This window comes from Ranitomeya imitator, chromosome 2 (genome assembly GCF_032444005.1).
Source record: "Ranitomeya imitator isolate aRanImi1 chromosome 2, aRanImi1.pri, whole genome shotgun sequence".
In the NCBI taxonomy this organism is placed as follows: domain Eukaryota; kingdom Metazoa; phylum Chordata; class Amphibia; order Anura; family Dendrobatidae; genus Ranitomeya; species Ranitomeya imitator.
In genome coordinates this window covers 572,111,065-572,130,336 of record NC_091283.1, presented here as the reverse complement: position 1 = coordinate 572,130,336, position 19,272 = coordinate 572,111,065, and the positions used below count along the sequence as shown (strand labels likewise).

General features: G+C 45.3%; 1 protein-coding gene across 1 annotated transcript; it reads right to left on the bottom strand.

The window, feature by feature from the left end:
* Positions 1-264: 264 nt before the first annotated feature.
* ARMC7 (armadillo repeat containing 7) lies at positions 265-13,987 on the bottom strand. Its single transcript, XM_069752166.1, has 3 exons — positions 13,795-13,987; positions 2,637-2,780; positions 265-702 (listed from the first exon to the last, which is right to left on the bottom strand). Exons 1-3 carry the CDS (start codon positions 13,970-13,972, stop codon positions 365-367), a joined length of 660 nt encoding a protein of 219 aa, XP_069608267.1. The 5' UTR covers positions 13,973-13,987; the 3' UTR covers positions 265-364.
* Positions 13,988-19,272: the final 5,285 nt, after the last annotated feature.

The following is a 19,272-nucleotide window of genomic DNA, read 5'->3' as shown; positions in this document are numbered from 1 at the left end:
CGCAGGGAATGATTGGGGAGCAGCTGCTGAGCATGTGCACTGCTGCTCCATTTTTAACGTGGAAAAAAGTTCCACGTTCTGCCAAATGATGGGGTCCCAATGGCTGGACCCGACCAATAAACAAATTAATGCCTTTTCTGTGGCTAGGTGGTAATTCGGACAACCCCTTTAAGCTAGTTGCAGCCTGCGTTCTGCTAGATGTGTTGGCAGAGGTGTGAAAGGCTGTTCTTAATATTTTAATAAGCATAATAAAATGTTTCTATATGCAACTGCATTTGATATTTATGGTATGTAAGTCCTCGTAGCAGCAGAACATAATTACTAGCGCAAGTGTTTCTGGTCTCTGTGGGAAATCATGGATCGGTCAGTCTTTGGGTAGAGGTATACCGAGTGCAGTGTGCTGGTTTACAGTCCGGGCTTCCTGCACTTGTGCTTCAGAGCAATAGTCCTCCAGAAAAACATTGGCTAGATTGCGAAGCCTACAGTTGGTGGAGAGTGAGAATCTGAGCATGCACTCCACCACAGGCTGGGTGGTAATTTCTGCGCGGGAGGCAGCTGTACTCAGATACATGAGAGTTGTTATAGCAGAGAGAACAGTTTCTTCACGACGACTGGATAGACAGTTGACAACAAGGCTCAGACCCCCTGAAGCCAAAATGTGATTCTTCGTGGCTTTATCCAGACATAAATTACAGAGGCCTCCTTGGAAAAGAGAAGAAAAAAAGCGAATTATACCATGAGCTCCATGTGATAACACATTCCTGCTGCTTCTACATACTAAATTCATTGAAGTGGTTTCCATCTTGTAATGTGAAGGCATACAGCTAAGATATGTCATCACTCTGATAAGTGGGCATCCAACGACTAAGCCTCCCACAAGTCTTGAGAATGAAGCAGCTGCAGGAGAGGTGTAGCCCTATATCTAAGTTGCTCCTACTCCTAACACCCAGGGGCAACTACAGATGTCCCAATTTACTTGAGTACAGCTCAAGTGCTGCAGTTCTCTGTATGGTTCTCTGTATGGTGGGTGGCCTAAGTGCCGCTGTGCAGGGTGGAACACTCCAACAGATCTGAGGAGCCTTCATCCTCAGGATTATTGGAGGTCTCAGAGGGTGAGCCTCCACTAATCATAAGTGTAAGACCACTCTAATTGCTTAGGATCCCTGATTACAACAGGTTCTGTTACTACAGTGTTATAGAAATGTGCTGGTCAATAATAATACAGCTCTCATGCACTATCAGGATGCAGCAGACCCATGTCATAAAGATGGAAGTGCAAAATACAACCTACGAATTCATGGAGGGGGTGAGTGCTTATTATTAAAATGGCACAAAAAAGGCTTCTATAGGGCGCTTGTCACACACAGGATAGTGCACAGTGTCTCATCAGTATTTTGCACCTATGTTGCCTCCATCTTTATTATATTTGTTTACTGTTAGAGTCATCTTCTCCACAGTCCTGAACCGCTCTTAACACACTAAGGGCTTATTCAGACGTCAGGTTTTCTCAGTATTTTTCATGGATACAACTTGTACCTATTATAGTCTACTGGACTGTTCACATATCCATGTATTTTTGTGAACATAGTGGTACGCACCAAATCATGGAGACGTGCTATTTTGATCTGAGATACTTATCAAACTCGCCAATGCAAATCTACGGGTCTGTGAAAAAAATTGGACAGCACTTGGATGCTATCCATGTACTGACAGTTTTTCACTGAAAAAGGATAAGAGATACTTGAGAAATGTATATCCATTTTTTGCACTCAAGAAAAGCTGATGAAACTAAAAGTGACACATGGACCAAACTCTGATAAAAATTGGTCAGCTTTTTGCATATAAGAAGAATCATTGATGTCTGAATGAAGCCTTACATGACCATGCATCTAATCAACTGATGGAAGTTAGTCAGTAAAGATTACCAATGTTGTCATTTAGTTGGCATGAGGTACATTAAAGTACCTCACAAGCTGTGTTACAGGTGTTGCCCCCTTTATTAATATCTGAATTGCATGGGTTCCCCAGAAACAACATCTTTTAGGTCTATGGGCTGTGCCGGGCATTGCAGACCAGCCACATTATCTTCCAGATTACGTGCAATGACTAGAGTAGATGGAGCCTTACAGGGGTGTAACTATGAGGCCTCATGCACACGTTCAGTATTTGGTCAGTATTTTACCTCAGTATTTGTAAGTCAAAACCAGGAGGGAGTGATGAATGCAGAAGTGGTGACGTGTTTCTATTATACTTCTCCTCTGATTGTCCCACTCCTGGTTTTGGTTTACAAATACTGAGGTAAAATATTGACCAAATACTGAACGTGTGAACATGGCCTTATGGGTCCAGGTCCAGGAGTTGCAATAATACCTGGGCCCTGAAATCAGGTAGGGCCCTAAGTGCTCCTTTCACCCATATAAGAAAACCAATAGTAATAAAGACCATTGATGGTTGAGGACCCTCTTGGAGATTATGCATTGAGGTCCACAAGATTTACTGGAGTCACACTATCTGATTGATTTGAGCCTGCTATGGCACACTTCATTTCTATCTAATAGATTTCTCAGTAGGCTATATTGAGGATTTCATTTTTTCTTTACAACCACAAAATGTAATGTTTTACTGGTACCACAAACCTATTCCAAACTCCACCAGGGTTTCATTATCTTCAGTCAGCATATCCAGAAACAAGTCTGGAACCTGCAGCTGTCGAAGATACGTGAGGTTCTTCGGGTCATACGAGAAGTTGGCCAGATTTGCCAAGACCTGTTCTTTGGCATCTAAAAAAAAAGAAAAGTAAAATCAGTAAAAGTAGGCCTAGCAAATATTATGTTTTCCTCCCCTTGTGCCCATAAATAAAATTCAGTGATGCCCTTCTCATATCACCGTTTTAAATTACAGAGCTCCACCATAGTAAGAACCTGGATGTCAGCGACATCAAGATTGGGAGTCTGTCACCTGAAATTTACCCTCCAAACTAACGTTATAGCCTTGTAGGAGATGGAGCAATAATAACAGTTACTTTCATGTTCAAAACTATCCTTCCATTACCTAAAAAAAAAATGTGTGTGTGCAGCTACAGCCACAAAATTTTGCACAGTCACACGTCTGGACCCCGAAAGCGTCATAGGCTGTGTTGTGAGGTGAAATTTTCACCCCGCGCTTTCCAATTCACCAAACAATTTTGCCCCTATCTACATAATGGGGAAAAAGTGAAAGGAAAAGTGTTGAAGGCAAATTGACAGCTGCCAGATGTGAAGAAGGGGGACTTAAAGAATGAGAGCAATGGCGCCAAAGAGTATATACCGTACAGTTGCTAAAATGGGGCCCCGACATGAGATACTCACCACACACACTCCATGGCTCAGCACCACCCTACATCTCCTCTCTGGTCTCAGTCTACCACCCTACCCGTGCCCTCCGCTCCGCTAATGACCTCAGGTTAGCATCCTCAATAATCAGAACCTCCCACTCCCGTCTCCAAGACTTTACACGTGCTGCGCCGATTCTTTGGAATGCACTACCTAGGTTAATACGATTAATCCCCAATCCCCACAGTTTTAAGCGTGCCCTAAAAACTCATTTGTTCAGACTGGCCTACCGCCTCAATGCATTAACCTAACGATCCCTGTGTGGCCTATTTATAATAAAAAAAAAAAAAAAAGGTTCCTCGCATCATGTTCTCATACACTTTATGCAGTATTAGCCCTCTGTGTCTGTACTGCTACATACTTAGGCAGGTAACTGGTTCATGCAGCTTTACATGAACACCTGAGCCTTACACTATAGCTGGTCCGAATAACTAAAGCAATTGTTACCATCCACCTCTCGTGTCTCCCCTTTTCCCCATAGTTTGTAAGCTTGCGAGCAGGGCCCTCACTCCTCCTGGTATCTGTTTTGAACTGTATTTCTGTTATGCTGTAATGTCTATTGTCTGTACAAGTCCCCTCTATAATTTGTAAAGCGCTGCGGAATATGTTGGCGCTATATAAATAAAATTATTATTATTATAAGAACACACACACAAAATGCGCCACACACTACCATGTGCTTGAACATATATACCATCCTCAGCACACATTTCACCACACATATGCCAACCTCGCCACATAAAAGTCTAAACACAAAAGTCACCGCTCAAAACTCGCCACGCTCAAAACTCGCCACGCACAAAATTCGCCACATGCAAAACTAGGCTCACGCAAAACTCGCCACACGTGCAAAACTCACCTCATGGAAAACTCGCCACATGCAAAACTTGCACACGTGGAAAAATTGCCTCACACAAAACTTACACATACTCAGAACGCATCACACATAAAACTCGCCATGCGCAAAACTTGCTGCACACAACTTGCTACACTAACCTGTCACATGCAAAAGTTGCTACCTGCATGTCGCCACACGCAACTCAACACACACAACTTGACACATGAAACTCGCCCTAAAACACACACAAGTCTGGTATTATCCTTCAAAAATAAAAATCTGATTAATAAGCAGACAAACTACAAGAGCAACAAATGTACCATATAGGAAATACGGCAGCTGTCAGTCACATGACCTGTCTATTATGTGTATGTGTGAGCTAATATATACTGCCAGGGGGGAGGGCTTCCTGTTGGCTGGGGATTTATCAGGCTGCCAATTTAGCTTACAAATACTGAGGTAAAAATACTGACCAAATAACGTGTGAAAGAGGTCTAAAACAGGAGATGACATACAGGTACATACTATATACAGGGGAGATGACACACAGGTATCTACTATATAATTGTCTAAGGGTCACTTCTGTCTTTCTGTCACAGATATTCATTGGTCGTGGCCTTTGTCTGTCATGGAAGCCAAGTCGCTGATTGGTCTTGGCAAAACGCCCACGACCATTGCCACGACCAATCAGCGACGCCCGCAGTCCGGCGGCAATATGGCCGCTCTTTCCTCCCCGCAGTCAGTGCCCGCTCTATACTCCCCTCCAGTCAGCCCTCACACAGAGTTAATGCCAGTGTTACCGGACCACGGTGTAACGCACTCCGGTTACGCAGTTATTAACCCTGTGTGACCAACTTTTTACTATTGATGCTGCGTATGCAGCATCAATAGCAAAACGATCTAATGTTAAAAATAATAATAATAATAAAAAAAACGTTAATTCTCACCCTCCGTCGTCGCATCCTGTCCTCGGCACTGCAAGTAGCAGGTTCCACTTCCAAAGATGCTATGGGAGAAGGACCTTCCATGACGTCACGGTAATGTGACCGCGACGTCATCACAGGTCCTGCGCTCATACCAATCCTGGGACCAGAAGCTGCCGGGTGCACCGCACACAAGCGCCGGAACTACAACGGGCTCTTCGGATGGCGAGTATATGTTTATTTTTATTTTGTAACCTGTTACATACGTGCCTGGGCAATATACTACGTAGCTGGGCAATATACTACGTGTCTGTGCTGTATACTATGTGGCTCTGTGCTGTATACTACGTCGCTGTGCAATATACAGTCATGGACAAAAATTTTGAGAATGAGACAAATATTAATTTTTCCAAAGTCTACTGCTTCATTTTTTCTAATGGCAATTCGCATATACTCCTGAATGTCAGAGTGATCAGCTTAACAGCAATTACTGTACTTGCAAAGTCAATATTTGCACAGAAAATGAACTTTAACCCCCAAAACACATTTCAACATCATTGCAGTCCTGCCTTAAAAGGAGCAGCTAACATCGTTTTAGTGATTGATCCATTAACACAGGCGTGGGTGTTGATGAGGACAAGGCTGGCGATCAATCAGTCATGATTAAGTAAGAATGACATCACTGGACACTTTAAAAGGAGGCTGGTGCTTGGTAAAATTATTTCTCTTCAGTTAACCATGGTTATCTCTAAACAAACACGTGCAGCCATCATTGCACTGCACAAAAATGACCTAACAGGGAAGAGTATCGCAGCTACAAAGATTGCACCTCAGTCAGCAATCTATCGCATCATCAAGAACTTCAAGGAGAGAGCTTCCATTGTTGTCAAAAAGGCTTCAGGGCGCCCAAGAAAGACCAGCAAGCGCCAGGACCGTATCTTAAAACTGTTTCAGCTGCGTGATCGGACTGCCAGCAGTGCCGAGCTTGCTCAGGAATGGCAGCAGGCTGGTGTGAGTGCTTCTGCATGCACTGTGAGGCGGAGACTCTTTGAGCAAGGCCTGGTTTCAAGGAGGGCAGCAAAGAAGCCACTTCTCTCCAGAAAAAACATCAGGGACCGACTAATATTCTGCAAAAGGTACAGGCAGTGGACTGCTGAGGACTGGGGCAAAGTTATTTTCTTATGAATTCCCTTTTCGATTGTTTGTGACATCTGGAAAACAGCTTATTCGGAGACGAAGAGGTGAGGGATACCACCAGTCTTGTCTCATGCCAACTGTAAAGCATCCTGAAACCATTCATGTGTGGGGTTGCTTCTCAGCCAAGGGAATCGGCTCACTCACAGTCTTGCCTAAAAACACAGCCATGAATAAAGAATGGTACCAGAATGTCCTCCAAGAGCAACTTCTCCCAACCGTCCAAGAGCAGTTTGGCGCCCAACAATGCCTTTTCCAGCATGATGGAGCACCTTGCCATAAAGAAAAGGTGATAACTAAATGGCTCATGGAACAAAACAGAGATTTTGGGTCCATGGCCTGAAAACTCCCCAGATCTTAATCCCATTGAGAACTTGTGGTCAATCATCAAGAGACGGGTGGACAAACAAAAACCAACAAATTCTGGCAAAATGCAAGCATTGATTATGCAAGAATGGACTGGTATCAGTCAGGATTTGGTCCAGAAGTTGATTGAGAGCATGCCAGGGAGAATTGCAGAGGTCTTGAAGAAGAAGGGTCAACACTGCAAATATTGACTTGCTGCATTAACTCATTCTAACTGTCAATATAACCTATTGGTACTCATAATATGATTGCAGTTATATTTCTGTATGTGATATAAACATCAGACAAACACTAATAAAAACCAGAGGGCAGCAGATCATGTGAAAATATAATTTTGGTTTCATTCTCAAAACTTTTGGCCATGACTGTACTACGTGACTGGGCAATATACTACGTGGGCTGAGCAATATACTATGTGGCTGGGCAATATACTAAGTCACTGGGCAATATACTACGTGGCTCTGTGCTGTATACTACGTCGCCGGGCAATATACTACGTGACTGGGCAATATACTACGTGACTGGGCAATATACTACGTGACTGGGCAATATACTACGTGGCTGGGCAATATACTACGTGGCTGGGCAATATACTACGTGGCTGGGCAATATACTACGTGGCTGGGCAATATACTACGTGGCTGGGCAATATACTACGTGGCTGGGCAATATACTACGTGGCTGGGCAATATACTACGTGGACATGCATATTCTAGAATACCCGATGCGTTAGAATATAGTATACTATATACAGGAGCAAATGACACACAGGTATATAGTATATACAGGAGGAGATGACATACAGGTATATACTATATACAGGAGGAGATGACACACATATATACAGGATGAGATGACACGTATATACTATATACAGGAGGAGATGACATACAGGTATATACTATATACAGGAGGAGATGACATACAGGTATATACTATATAAAAGAGGAGATGACACATAGGTATATAGAGGAGGAGATGACATACAGAAGGTATATACTATATACAGGGCAGATGACACAGGTATATACTATATACAGGAGATGACATACAGGTATATACTATATATAGGAGATGACACAGGTATAAACTATATATAGGAGGAGATAACACACGTATATACTATATACAGGGGAGATGACATACAGGTATATACTATATACAGGAGGAGATGACACAGGTACATACTATATACAGGAGGAGTTGACATACAGGTACATACTATATACAGGGGAGATGACATACAGGTATATACTATATGCAGGAGATGACATACAGGTATATACTATATATAGGAGGAGATTACATACCATACATGTATATACTGTATACAGAAGAGATGACATACAGGTTTATCCAATATACAGGAGGAGATGACATACAGCAGGTATATACTATTTACAGGAGAGATGACATACAGGTATATACTATATACAGGAGATGACATACAGGTGTATACTATATATAAGGGAGATGACAAACATGTATATACTGAGGTGAAAATGAGGGGTGTGAGGTGAAAATGAAAAGGTGTGAGTGCAAAATGAGAGGAGTGAGGGAAAATAGTGGAGTGATTGGAAAATGACAGATGTGAGGTCGAAATGACAAGTGTTAGGTGGGAATGAGAGGAGTGAGGGGGGAATGAGAGGTGTGAGGGAGAAAATGAGAGGTGTGAGGGAGAAAATGAGAGGTGTGAGGGAGAAAATGAGAGGTGTGAGGGAGAAAATGAGAGGTGTGAGGGGGAAAATGAGAGAAGTGAGGGGGGGAAATGAGAGAAGTGAGGGGGGAAAATGAGAGAAGTGAGGGGGGAAAATGAGAGAAGTGAGGTGCTATAACTAACCACAGATATTTACTATGCCCAGGCAACGCCGAGCTCTTCAGCTAGTTGTAATATATAAGTTCACGGTACCACCAACATATATAGATTACAGCCACTCCTTCTATATTGATTTACAGCACTGTCTGAAAATAAACCTCTGTTATATGTGCACTGACTGTGCAGGAGACGGCAAAGAAATCACTCTCTCCTCACTTCTGATATTGCTACTCTCCTCTGCTATCACTTCAGTGCAGGACAGTGCATACAAATCATTCTCTCCTCACTGTTAGGGTATGTGCACATGTTCAGGTTTTTTTGTGTTTTTTTCGTGATAAAAACGCTGTAAAAACTCATTAAAACCACATACATTTGCATCCTATCATTTAGAATGCTTTCTGCATGTTTTGTGCACATTAAATTTATCAAAAGTCCCAAAATATTTAGCACACCTCAAAATCATGCTCATAAACCAACGTTCCCCAAAATGTCATTGGGGTAAAAAAGGCAAGACTAAATTTTCTTGATTTAAAACCAATTTTAATACGTAAATAGCATAAAAATACGCAACATTAATATGCCCCCTATCTGAGGAAGCCAGTCAGGCGAAACGGCGCTGTCGGGGTCGTTGTGGAACATCTTTTTTTATCGGGATTGCTGACCATGTAAGTTCACTAATACTTATACCCAGGGCCGTATTTACAGTTTCTGCTGCCCTAGGCACTTTTAGTGCTGCCTCCCCCATTGGTGAGTATGACACTATCCGCAGTGACTTTGGCAAGAATCGCTGATGTGAAAGTCGCCTTTTGCAGCAGATCGGGCAATTTTTCTGCATCCGCCGCGTAACGGATCACTTACGGCAACACTGCGTTTGGTTTCATTCATTCCCTATGGGATTTGCGGTACTTGCTGTGATCTGGGAAATGCGGTACCATACCCCCCAACTTTTGAAGAAGGGAAAAAGGTGTAAAGGTTGCGGCACACTACGTGCGCCGTGGCAAATTTTGGGCCACGCCTCTGACCACACCCATTTCACAACTAATCACACCCATATCCAAGTCCCAACCACACCCATTTAGCACTGCTGATCACACTGTTTCATATACAATAATTAAAACAAAAAAAAATGGCCACGCAGTGCTCCATACTGTATAATGGCTACGCAGTGCTCCACATACTGTATAATGGCCCTACATGATGCTCCATACTGTATAATGGCCCTACATGATGCTCCATACTGTATAATGACCTCACATGATGCTCAATACTGTATAATGGCCCCACATGATGCTCCATACTTTATAATGGCCCCACATGATGCTCCATACTTTATAATGGCCCCACATGATGCTCAATACTGTATATTGGCTGCACATGATGCTCCATACTGTATAATGGCCGCACATGATGCTCCATACTGTATAATGACCCCACATGATGCTCCATATTGTATAATGGCCATGGCTCATAATTCCCCCCCCCCCTCCCTATGCATGGCTGATGGCTCATAATTCCCCCCCCCCTCCCTATGCATGGCTGATGGCTCATAATTCCCCCCCCCCTCCCTATGCATGGCTGATGGCTCATAATTCCCCCCCCCTCCCTATGCATGGCTGATGGCTCACAATTCCCCCCTCCCCCCCTATGCATGGCTGATGGCTCATAATTCCCCCCCCCCCCTCCCTCCCTATGCATGGCTGATGGCACTCATAATTCCCGCCGTCGGGCGTGTTTTTGACCCAGGCCTTATAAAAAAATTAAAAAAAACACACCTTGCTCAGGTGCCGCCCCCCGCAATGTCGCCGCCCTAGGCACGTGCCCTCGCGTGCCTAGTGGCAAATACGGCCCTGCTTATACCCCACGTCAGTCTATTAATGTTGCGTTGTGCGCTGAATAGCTGCATATTTTGTGTGCATGGCAAGGTATAGAGGGTGTTTAGGCCCCATTTGATTGAGCACAATGCAGTCTTATGCCATGCAGTAGTCCAGTAATATTATGCTATAACAGGCACTTTGCACTTTATTTCTAATAAGCCATTAGTGAGGGCAATGAGATAACAGGTTATTTATGATTCACCATTTGAGAAACATAGTCTAGTATGTAATATATTGTTCCTCAGAAGCTGCATACATTTTTCATTATTTCATTTCCCGGTATTATTTATTGTTCCCAATCATATGTACTGTGAGCTTTACCCTTGTTTTTTGTATATTTTTATGCTATTTACGTATTAAAATTGGTTTTAAATCAAGAAAATTTAAATTTAGTCTATGCCTTTTTTTCCCCAATGACATTTTGGGGAACATTGGTTTATGTTTTGTGCACATGATGCGTTTTTTTCCGCGAAAAAAACGCATCGCGGTAAAAAAAAGCAGCATGTTCATTAATTTTGCTGATTTTCTGCGTTTTTCCTGCTATTCTATGCATTTGGGAAAAAACGCACAAAAAACGCATCAAAAACGCATGAGGATTTCTGGCAGAAATGTCGTTTTTGTCAGGAAAATTTCTGCAAGAAATCCTGACGTGTGCACATACCCTTAACATCTCTGGGGTATAGCTGTGTAGTGATGTCAGCTGGGAGGAGAGTGTCATCTGTCTGCACTCTGTCCTGATCTGAAGTGATAGAGGAAACAATGTCAGAAGTGAGGAGAGAGTGATCTGTGTGTTCTCCTGCACTGAAGTGATATAAAAAACACCAGCAATATCAGAGGCGAGGAGAGAGTGATCTGTGTGCTCTCCTGCACTGAAGCGATATCAAAAACACCAGCATTATCAGAGGCGAGGAGAGAGTGATCTGTGTGCTCTCCTGCACTGAAGCGATATCAAAAACACCAGCAATATCAGAGGCGAGGAGAGAGTGATCTGTGTGCTCTCCCGCACTGAAGCGATATCAAAAACACCAGCATTATCAGAGGCGAGGAGAGAGTGATCTGTGTGCTCTCCCGCACTGAAGCGATATCAAAAACACCAGCATTATCAGAGGCGAGGAGAGAGTGATCTGTGTGCTCTCCTGCACTGAAGCGATATCAAAAACACCAGCATTATCAGAGGCGAGGAGAGAGTGATCTGTGTGCTCTCCTGCACTGAAGCGATATCAAAAACACCAGCAATATCAGAGGCGAGGAGAGAGTGATCTGTGTGCTCTCCCGCACTGAAGCGATATCAAAAACACCAGCAATATCAGAGGCGAGGAGAGAGTGATCTGTGTGCTCTCCTGCACTGAAGCGATATCAAAAACACCAGCATTATCAGAGGCGAGGAGAGAGTGATCTGTGTGCTCTCCTGCACTGAAGCGATATCAAAAACACCAGCATTATCAGAGGCGAGGAGAGAGTGATCTGTGTGCTCTCCTGCACTGAAGCGATATCAAAAACACCAGCATTATCAGAGGCGAGGAGAGAGTGATCTGTGTGCTCTCCTGCACTGAAGCGATATCAAAAACACCAGCAATATCAGAGGCGAGGAGAGAGTGATCTGTGTACTTTCTCCTGCACAGTGTCAGGCCACGTGCACACGTTGCGGAAAGTGGTGCGGATTTTTCCAGACTGATTTTGGTAAATCCGCAGGTAAACTGCACTGCGGATTTCCTGCAGATTCCACCTGCGGTTTTACACCTGCGGATTCCTATTATGGTGCAGGTGTAAACTGCTGCAGAATCCGCACAAAGAATTGACATGCTGCGGAATAAACAACGCTACCTTTCCGCGTGGTTTTTCCGCATGTGCACTGCGGATTTGGTTTTCCATAGGTTTACATGGTACTGTAAACTCAGGGAAAACTGCTGCGAATCCGCGGCGGCGGATCCGCAGTAAAATCCGCAATGTGTGCACATAGCCTCAGTGATCACATAACAGTCTTGCCCTACATCAATCACTACAGAAGGAGAGGCTGTATTCTAAATACATTGGGTGCAACTTTGCACTGAGGTTTCTAGCCACGCCACGGGTGCACTGAGCACCCCGATTTGAATATTACCAATTAAAGTCATTTTTTGGGGGGAAAGTAGTATAGGATTTAAAGACATACAGAATAATTTTTATTGTTGCTCCATTTCCTACAAGACTATGACTAGTTTGAAGTATAAATTTGGGGTTTCCTGGGTGACATAAAAATTAAAATCCTAGCAAATCAATTGTACCAATTCCTTCCTCACTGCCTGCGTTCTACCCCTAAGGGTAGGTTTCCATGGTCAGTATTAGCACATGCCCGCTCCATCCAAAGCGCTGCCAGCTTTTGTACATTGTGTGATTCCGGATGTGTTCACTGAACCATGTGGAATCACCGCACCCTATACATTAGACTGTGATATTTATCTTGCAGAGACTGAGCATATCCACAAGATAAATAGACATGCTGCGGTCTGGAAAGACGCGCCACATGTGCGTATACGCAGGGAAGCCGGATGCAGCCCTGCACGCATAGTGGAGACAGGATTTCAGAAAATCCCATCCACAATGCTGTAACCATCTGGACGCTGTGTTTCCTGACCGCGAAACATACCCTAAGAGGTCACCAGGATGGGCACGGTCACCTGCTGGGTCATTAGGATGGTTGCTATCTGGTGAAGAGTTAGGCACTGTGACATATTGCTTGCCTTCTGGCCAATGACAAGGACACCCTACATTAGTGTGTGCCCCGTCTCCCACTGGGTGCACATTAGTTGGTGATCAAATCTGCGGTGCCCATACAGTGAATGATGGTGCCACATGTCCTCTGCCATTCACCAGGAACGTAGTTATAGGTCACGACATCTAGTGAAAGTGCGGCCTGCTCCGCCTTGAATACAGTAGTCCATGGCTACAAAAAAATATTATATAACATGTACATTTATTGATTTTACATGGCAGCCTATGGATGACACCTGCAACTTTATGCCATGTGCCTGATGTGAAGGGAGCCTTTCTGAACAGCGTCCTGCGCCTTTTGTGCACGCCTGTGTCAGGGTGCCGCACGCCTGTGTAAGGCTACGTTCACATTTGCGTTGTGTGTTGCGTCGGCGACGCAACGCACAACACACGCAAAAACGCAGCAGAACGCTGCGTTTTGTGACGCATGCGTTCATTTTTATAGCGCAAAAAAAAATGCAACAAGCAGCGTCCTCTGCGCCCTGACGCTTGCACCCAAAAAACGCATGCGTCACAAAACGCACCACAACGCATGTTCATGCGCCCCCCATTAAATATAGGGGCACATGACGCATGCGTTGCCGCGGTTGCGCCTGACGCACCGCAAATGTGAACATAGCCTCAGGGCGCCGCACGCACAGTGACACTATGGACACATCACCTGTGCTATCCGTGTCCTGGAACTCGGTCACCAGAGTCTGCAGGTAATAGAAGCGATCTGCGCCTGCGCACTGCCCGCCGCTCATCCTGTCCTGCCGCAGCCCGAGCTCCGGTACGGGGAACGGAGCTGTGACCTGAGCGGAAGTGAAGCCACGTTGACAGCGGAAGTAACAGTTCATCAAATGACCTAAGAATGGCGGGAATGCAGCAGGTTAATACATCATGAACGTGACCCGATCTAGTTTTTAGTATATTTATGTTTGTGTCTACGCGGCTGAGCACTTCGGACACACTCCGTAATCAATGGGTGTGAGTGACGAGCATGGCCGCCAGATGGAGCTCCAACACCGTATCGTACGCATAGGTAGCATGGACATAGGGTGACACCTAGAGGTCATTTAGCTTCACTACATCAAGGCTTTACTGCATGGGACGGTTTGCTGCCATGTATAGTATGTACTGTATGAGCCTTGTATAAGCTCACTGCATGTAAATGGCTATGTCTTTCCCTGCGCAGAAAGTATGCCTTTCTTGTTGTGTTTTGCCTGTAGCGCTCTTGTGGATCCAGTTTTTGCAATGACCCAGTGTTTGCCCCATGCACACTGCCACGATGGTCGCCCACTGTTCTCTGTGGTGTCACTCTTGGGACCTCCTGGTACTACCAGATTGGTGACCACTTCCAACGTAGGCCTTTTGGATAAGCTTTGCTCAAGCTGACCAGTGGCCAAAAGAAAATGGCAAGCATACACTTCTACAAGTGCCGCTATGGGTCCATCATAAACGCCTCAATGTTTTTGTTATACACCTGCACCCGTAAGGGTATGTGTCCACGTTCAGGATTTGGTCAGGATTTTATGCAGGTAAAATCCTGACCTTATCTGCACCTGAGGTCACTGGCAGGTCACCTGCGCTGTCTTTGCATTGCTTCTGCAATGTAAGGACATGCTGCGTTCTTAAAAGACGCGCCGCATGTGCGTTTCCGCGGCTCTGCCGCATGCGTCTTTTAATGCATAGTGGAGACGGGATTTCATGAACTCCACTGTGCTGTAACATCTGGACGCTGCGTTTTTGACGCTGCGGCTCAACGGCCTGAACGTGGAAACATACCCTAAGACGTGGAAAGCCGCAGTGGTGCAGCAGCCCTGCTGCCGGAGAAGTTCACATCTGGCCTTCGTTATAAACAGGCCCATCATCATTACACGTATACGCTGACTGGCTATAATATACCAATTATGGAAAGATGAGAAGAATAATATTTCATTTTTTACAATGACCCCTTTCAAGGCATAGAACAGTTAGGTTTTAAAGTTGTGTTGGAAAATGGGCAAGTCTAATGTTAATAAATAAAATAATAATCTTTATTTTTATATAGCGCTAACATATTCCGCAGCGCTTTACAGTTTTGCACACATTATCATCACTGTCCCCGATTGGGCTCACAATCTAGAATTCCTATCAGTATGTCTTTGGAATGTGGGAGGAAACCGGAGTGCCCGGAGGAAACCCACGCAAACACGGAGAGAACATACAAACTCTTTGCAGATGTTGTCCTGGGTGGGATTAGAACCCAGGACCCCAGCGCTGCAAGGCTGCTGTGCTAACCACTGCGCCACCGTGCTGTTTGATCAACTTTCACAAGCGTAAAATTGTGGTGCTTAGCATCTCCAAACCAGGCAGAGAAAAATACTGAAGCTGCACGTACATCTCCAAAATGGCACGGCTTATGGGCTGTCCCCGATATGCGGGGGTTACTACCTACCAAAAGTGGTCCAATGAATGAAAACTGTTGCATTCTCAACGATGCACTTTCGGAGCAAAGGCTACATGTCGAGTCTAATCCCACAGAAGAGCTACTGTAGCACAGGTTGCAGAAATAGTTAAAGGGTTCTCCGGGTGTTTGATATTGATGACCTATCCTTAGGTAAAGTCTTCAATATCAGATTGGTGGGGGTCTCACATAGCACAATCACTGATCAGCCATTGGTTGTGGTGGCCGGATGGGAACATTAGAGCCGAGCAGGAGAGGCCCATTCAGGGTGCATAAGATACTGCCAAGTACTAAATATCATCTTCTATTAAAAAATAAGCTGCTCTGCAGTAACCGGCAGCGGCTGCTACACACTGAATGATGCTGCATCTGCAACCTGTGAGTACATCTGGCCTCTAGAGTTAATGACTAGGGTTGAGCTAAACGGATCGTTCATTTTCAAAAGTCGACGACTTTTGGCAAAGTTGGGTTTCATGAAACCCGACCCGATCCCTGTGTGGGGTCGGCCATGCGGTACGCGACTTTCGCGCCAAAGTCGCGTTTCGTATGACGCGCTTGGCGCCATTTTTTCAGCCAATGAAGGAGCGTGGGCAGAGTGATGACATAGGTCTTAGGGGCGTGGACGCCTATCGTCATCTTGTCGCTTGTGCGCTGTAGCGATTTGAAAGAGAGAGAGAGAGAAAAAAAAATTTCCCATTGACTTTGCATTGGGTTTCGTGTTTCGGTCGATCCCCGACTTTTCGCCATAATCGGCCGATTTCACTCGACTCGACTTTAGAGATAGTCGGGTTTCGCAAAACCTGACTCGACCCTAAAAAAGTAAAAGTCGCTCAACCCTATTAATGACAGCTGACCAGTGGGGGGGTTCTACGCACTCCGGCCTGGATAGCCCCTTGTAGACAGAGGACATGATTTTACATAGTTACATAGTTATTAAGGTTGAAGGAAGACTATCTGTCCATCTAGTTCAACCCATAGCCTAACCTAACATGCCCTAACATGTTGATCCAGAGGAAGGCAAAAAAAACCCATGTGCAAAGAGTAAGCTCCACATTGGGGAAAAAAATTCCTTCCCGACTCCACATACGGCAATCAGACTAGTTCCCTGGATCAACGCCCTATCAAGGAATCTAGTGTATATACCCTGTAACATCATACTTTTCCAGAAAGGTATCCAGTCCCCTCTTAAATTTAAGTAATGAATCACTCATTACAACATCACACGGCAGAGAGTTCCATAGTCTCACTGCTCTTACAGTAAAGAATCCGTGTCTGTTATTATGCTTAAACCTTTTTTCCTCCAACCGCAGAGGATTTGAATGGAGATTCTGCTATTTTCTTGTGGTTCAATTTATTGGAAGAAGTTCTCTAAGAATTTCCTGATGGAATTTTTGACTTGGCCTGAAATATCATGGCATTCATTCCTTTTGCACTGTTCCACCCAAGTGAGTTAATTTCTGTTTATCAGGCTCTACCCCTTCCTCATAGTTAGTTGTTTGTTCCTGTATACTGTGTCTGCCATTGAGTCTGTGGTGTATATTTATTTTTCTAAAAACTCATTAAAGTGGTATTCCGACACATGATAGGTGATAACTTCTAGATCGTTTCAGGATTTCCAGAACAAGGAGCAATCATCTTCATCAGGGTATGTGCACACTGAGTCACTTAGCTGCTACGGAGCCGGCGAGTTTTCCGAGGCTAGGGCGCTGCATGAAAACGCCACAGGTTGTTTTCCTGAGGAGCCTTTGCCGGCAGCTTTAGGGTATGTTTCAACGGGACGTATTCCTTCAGTATTTGCTGCGGATTGGACTCTGCGTCCAATCCGCAGCATCCAGATGTTACAGCATAGTGGAGGGGATTTTATAAAATCCCATCTCCACTATGCGTACAAACACGTAGGTGGCAGACCCGCGTATACGCACATGCGGCGCGTCGCCACAAGATTTATAGCACCGTTCTATGTATAGGATGCTGTGATCACCACGCGTACAAAAGGGGTCAGCGCTTTGGGCGGAGCGGGGATCCGCTGGGATTCCGGACCGTGGACACATACCCTTAGGGTACATTCCCACATTCAGGATCTGCGGCAGTTTTGACGCTGTACAATGTCTACACCATTTCCGCACCTGTTATGCTAATTAGCGGACACACATTTACATTTTTATCACATGGATTTTCCCCATTAATGCAAGTCTATGGGGAAAATCTGCCTGCGTACCCGCAAGAAAAATTGCCATGCTTTGGATCTGAAAGACACGCCGCATCTCAGTGTCCGAGGGTGATCTGCAAGTGCACATAGATGCACAGTGGACATGGGATTACTAGAAATCCCATCCACTATACTGTAACATCTGGATGTCGTGTTTTTTATGCTGCATAAATATGCAGCGCCCCAGAGATCTGGTCGTTGCAGTATGACACTCTGCCACTAAGGGGAGTGATGGTACGTCTGATGGCACTGAAGGAATTCTACTGACCAGGTATCACCAGCACACATTACACTTCACACTCCGGCCACTAGGGGGAGAAAAAGGCTTTATTTATTGGGCCACTCCTCACACTGGTAAAACTAGGGGTTGGATAGAAAGTTAGTCAGAAGCTGACTGGGTTGGATTCAGGCAACATCCCGTGGCAGGGGGTGTTGCAGGGAGAAGACACAGGAGGGTCCCTGTCAGGTGTGGGAACCTGGCAGGCACCTAGCGACCAGAACAGAACGTTATGGAACCGCGCCTGCACACCCCGTGGCGGTATCATAAGAAAGAGACACGAAGTGAAGGATATTGTGAGACAGTGAGAAACGAGATCAAGCACAAAGGAGAGCCAGTAGGAGTCGTGCCGTGAGACCGAGGCAACATCCTACTGAGGCGCGTAGCCGGTGGCCGGAACACCGAGGGAGTAACTGACTCTACGCCTTACTTCAAACTCCGCAGGACAGTTAATTATAGGTTGGCTGTCTCACCTAAACACCTACGAAGACATAGGGGGCACCAGTGGGAGAGGGGCATCTCTAGGGTCCCGGAAGACCTCCAGGCCTTCCCGTCATACGGGTGCGTCCTAGCCATAACATACCTGGGGGACATTGAACTAGAAACATCTGGAACATATTAGAAAGAACGAACGAGAACAGAAGTTGTGAGGACTATTCCGAATGCTCAGCAGGGTAGGACTACAACACACAGGCGCTATTGGTAGGCAACGATTTCCACCTGCAAAGGGAATTCTGGAAGTGCCCATCGGACCGGCCGGTCTCAGAAAGCCCTGTTAAGCGTACTCTGGATTGCGGATCCTGAAGTCTTCAGTAAAGAGGTAAAGAGACTGCAACCCTGTGTCCTCGTTATTGTCTGCACCTCACACCATCACCATCCACCTTACTGGGAAGCCCTTGGGACATACTTCACCTGTGGGAAGGTATACCATCCAGCTGCCATTCCATCACCCCAGCGGACCCCACAGCAGCGTCGGTCGCCCTGACCGAACACCACAGGTGGCGTCACGAACCCCTGACAGACTGTACCACCTTTATTGGACTCCCCTCAGCAGGGTCACGGACCGGGTATAGCCACCGTGACAGCTCCAGAACCGAACCAAAGAGGCCCGGTACCGAGAACGCGTGGCCCTGTGTCTGGGGGCGCTCCAAATACGTAACGGAAAAACTGCAGCAAATAGAGTGTACAGACAGGTCAGCATGAGATAGCAAATTGTTCTTTATTT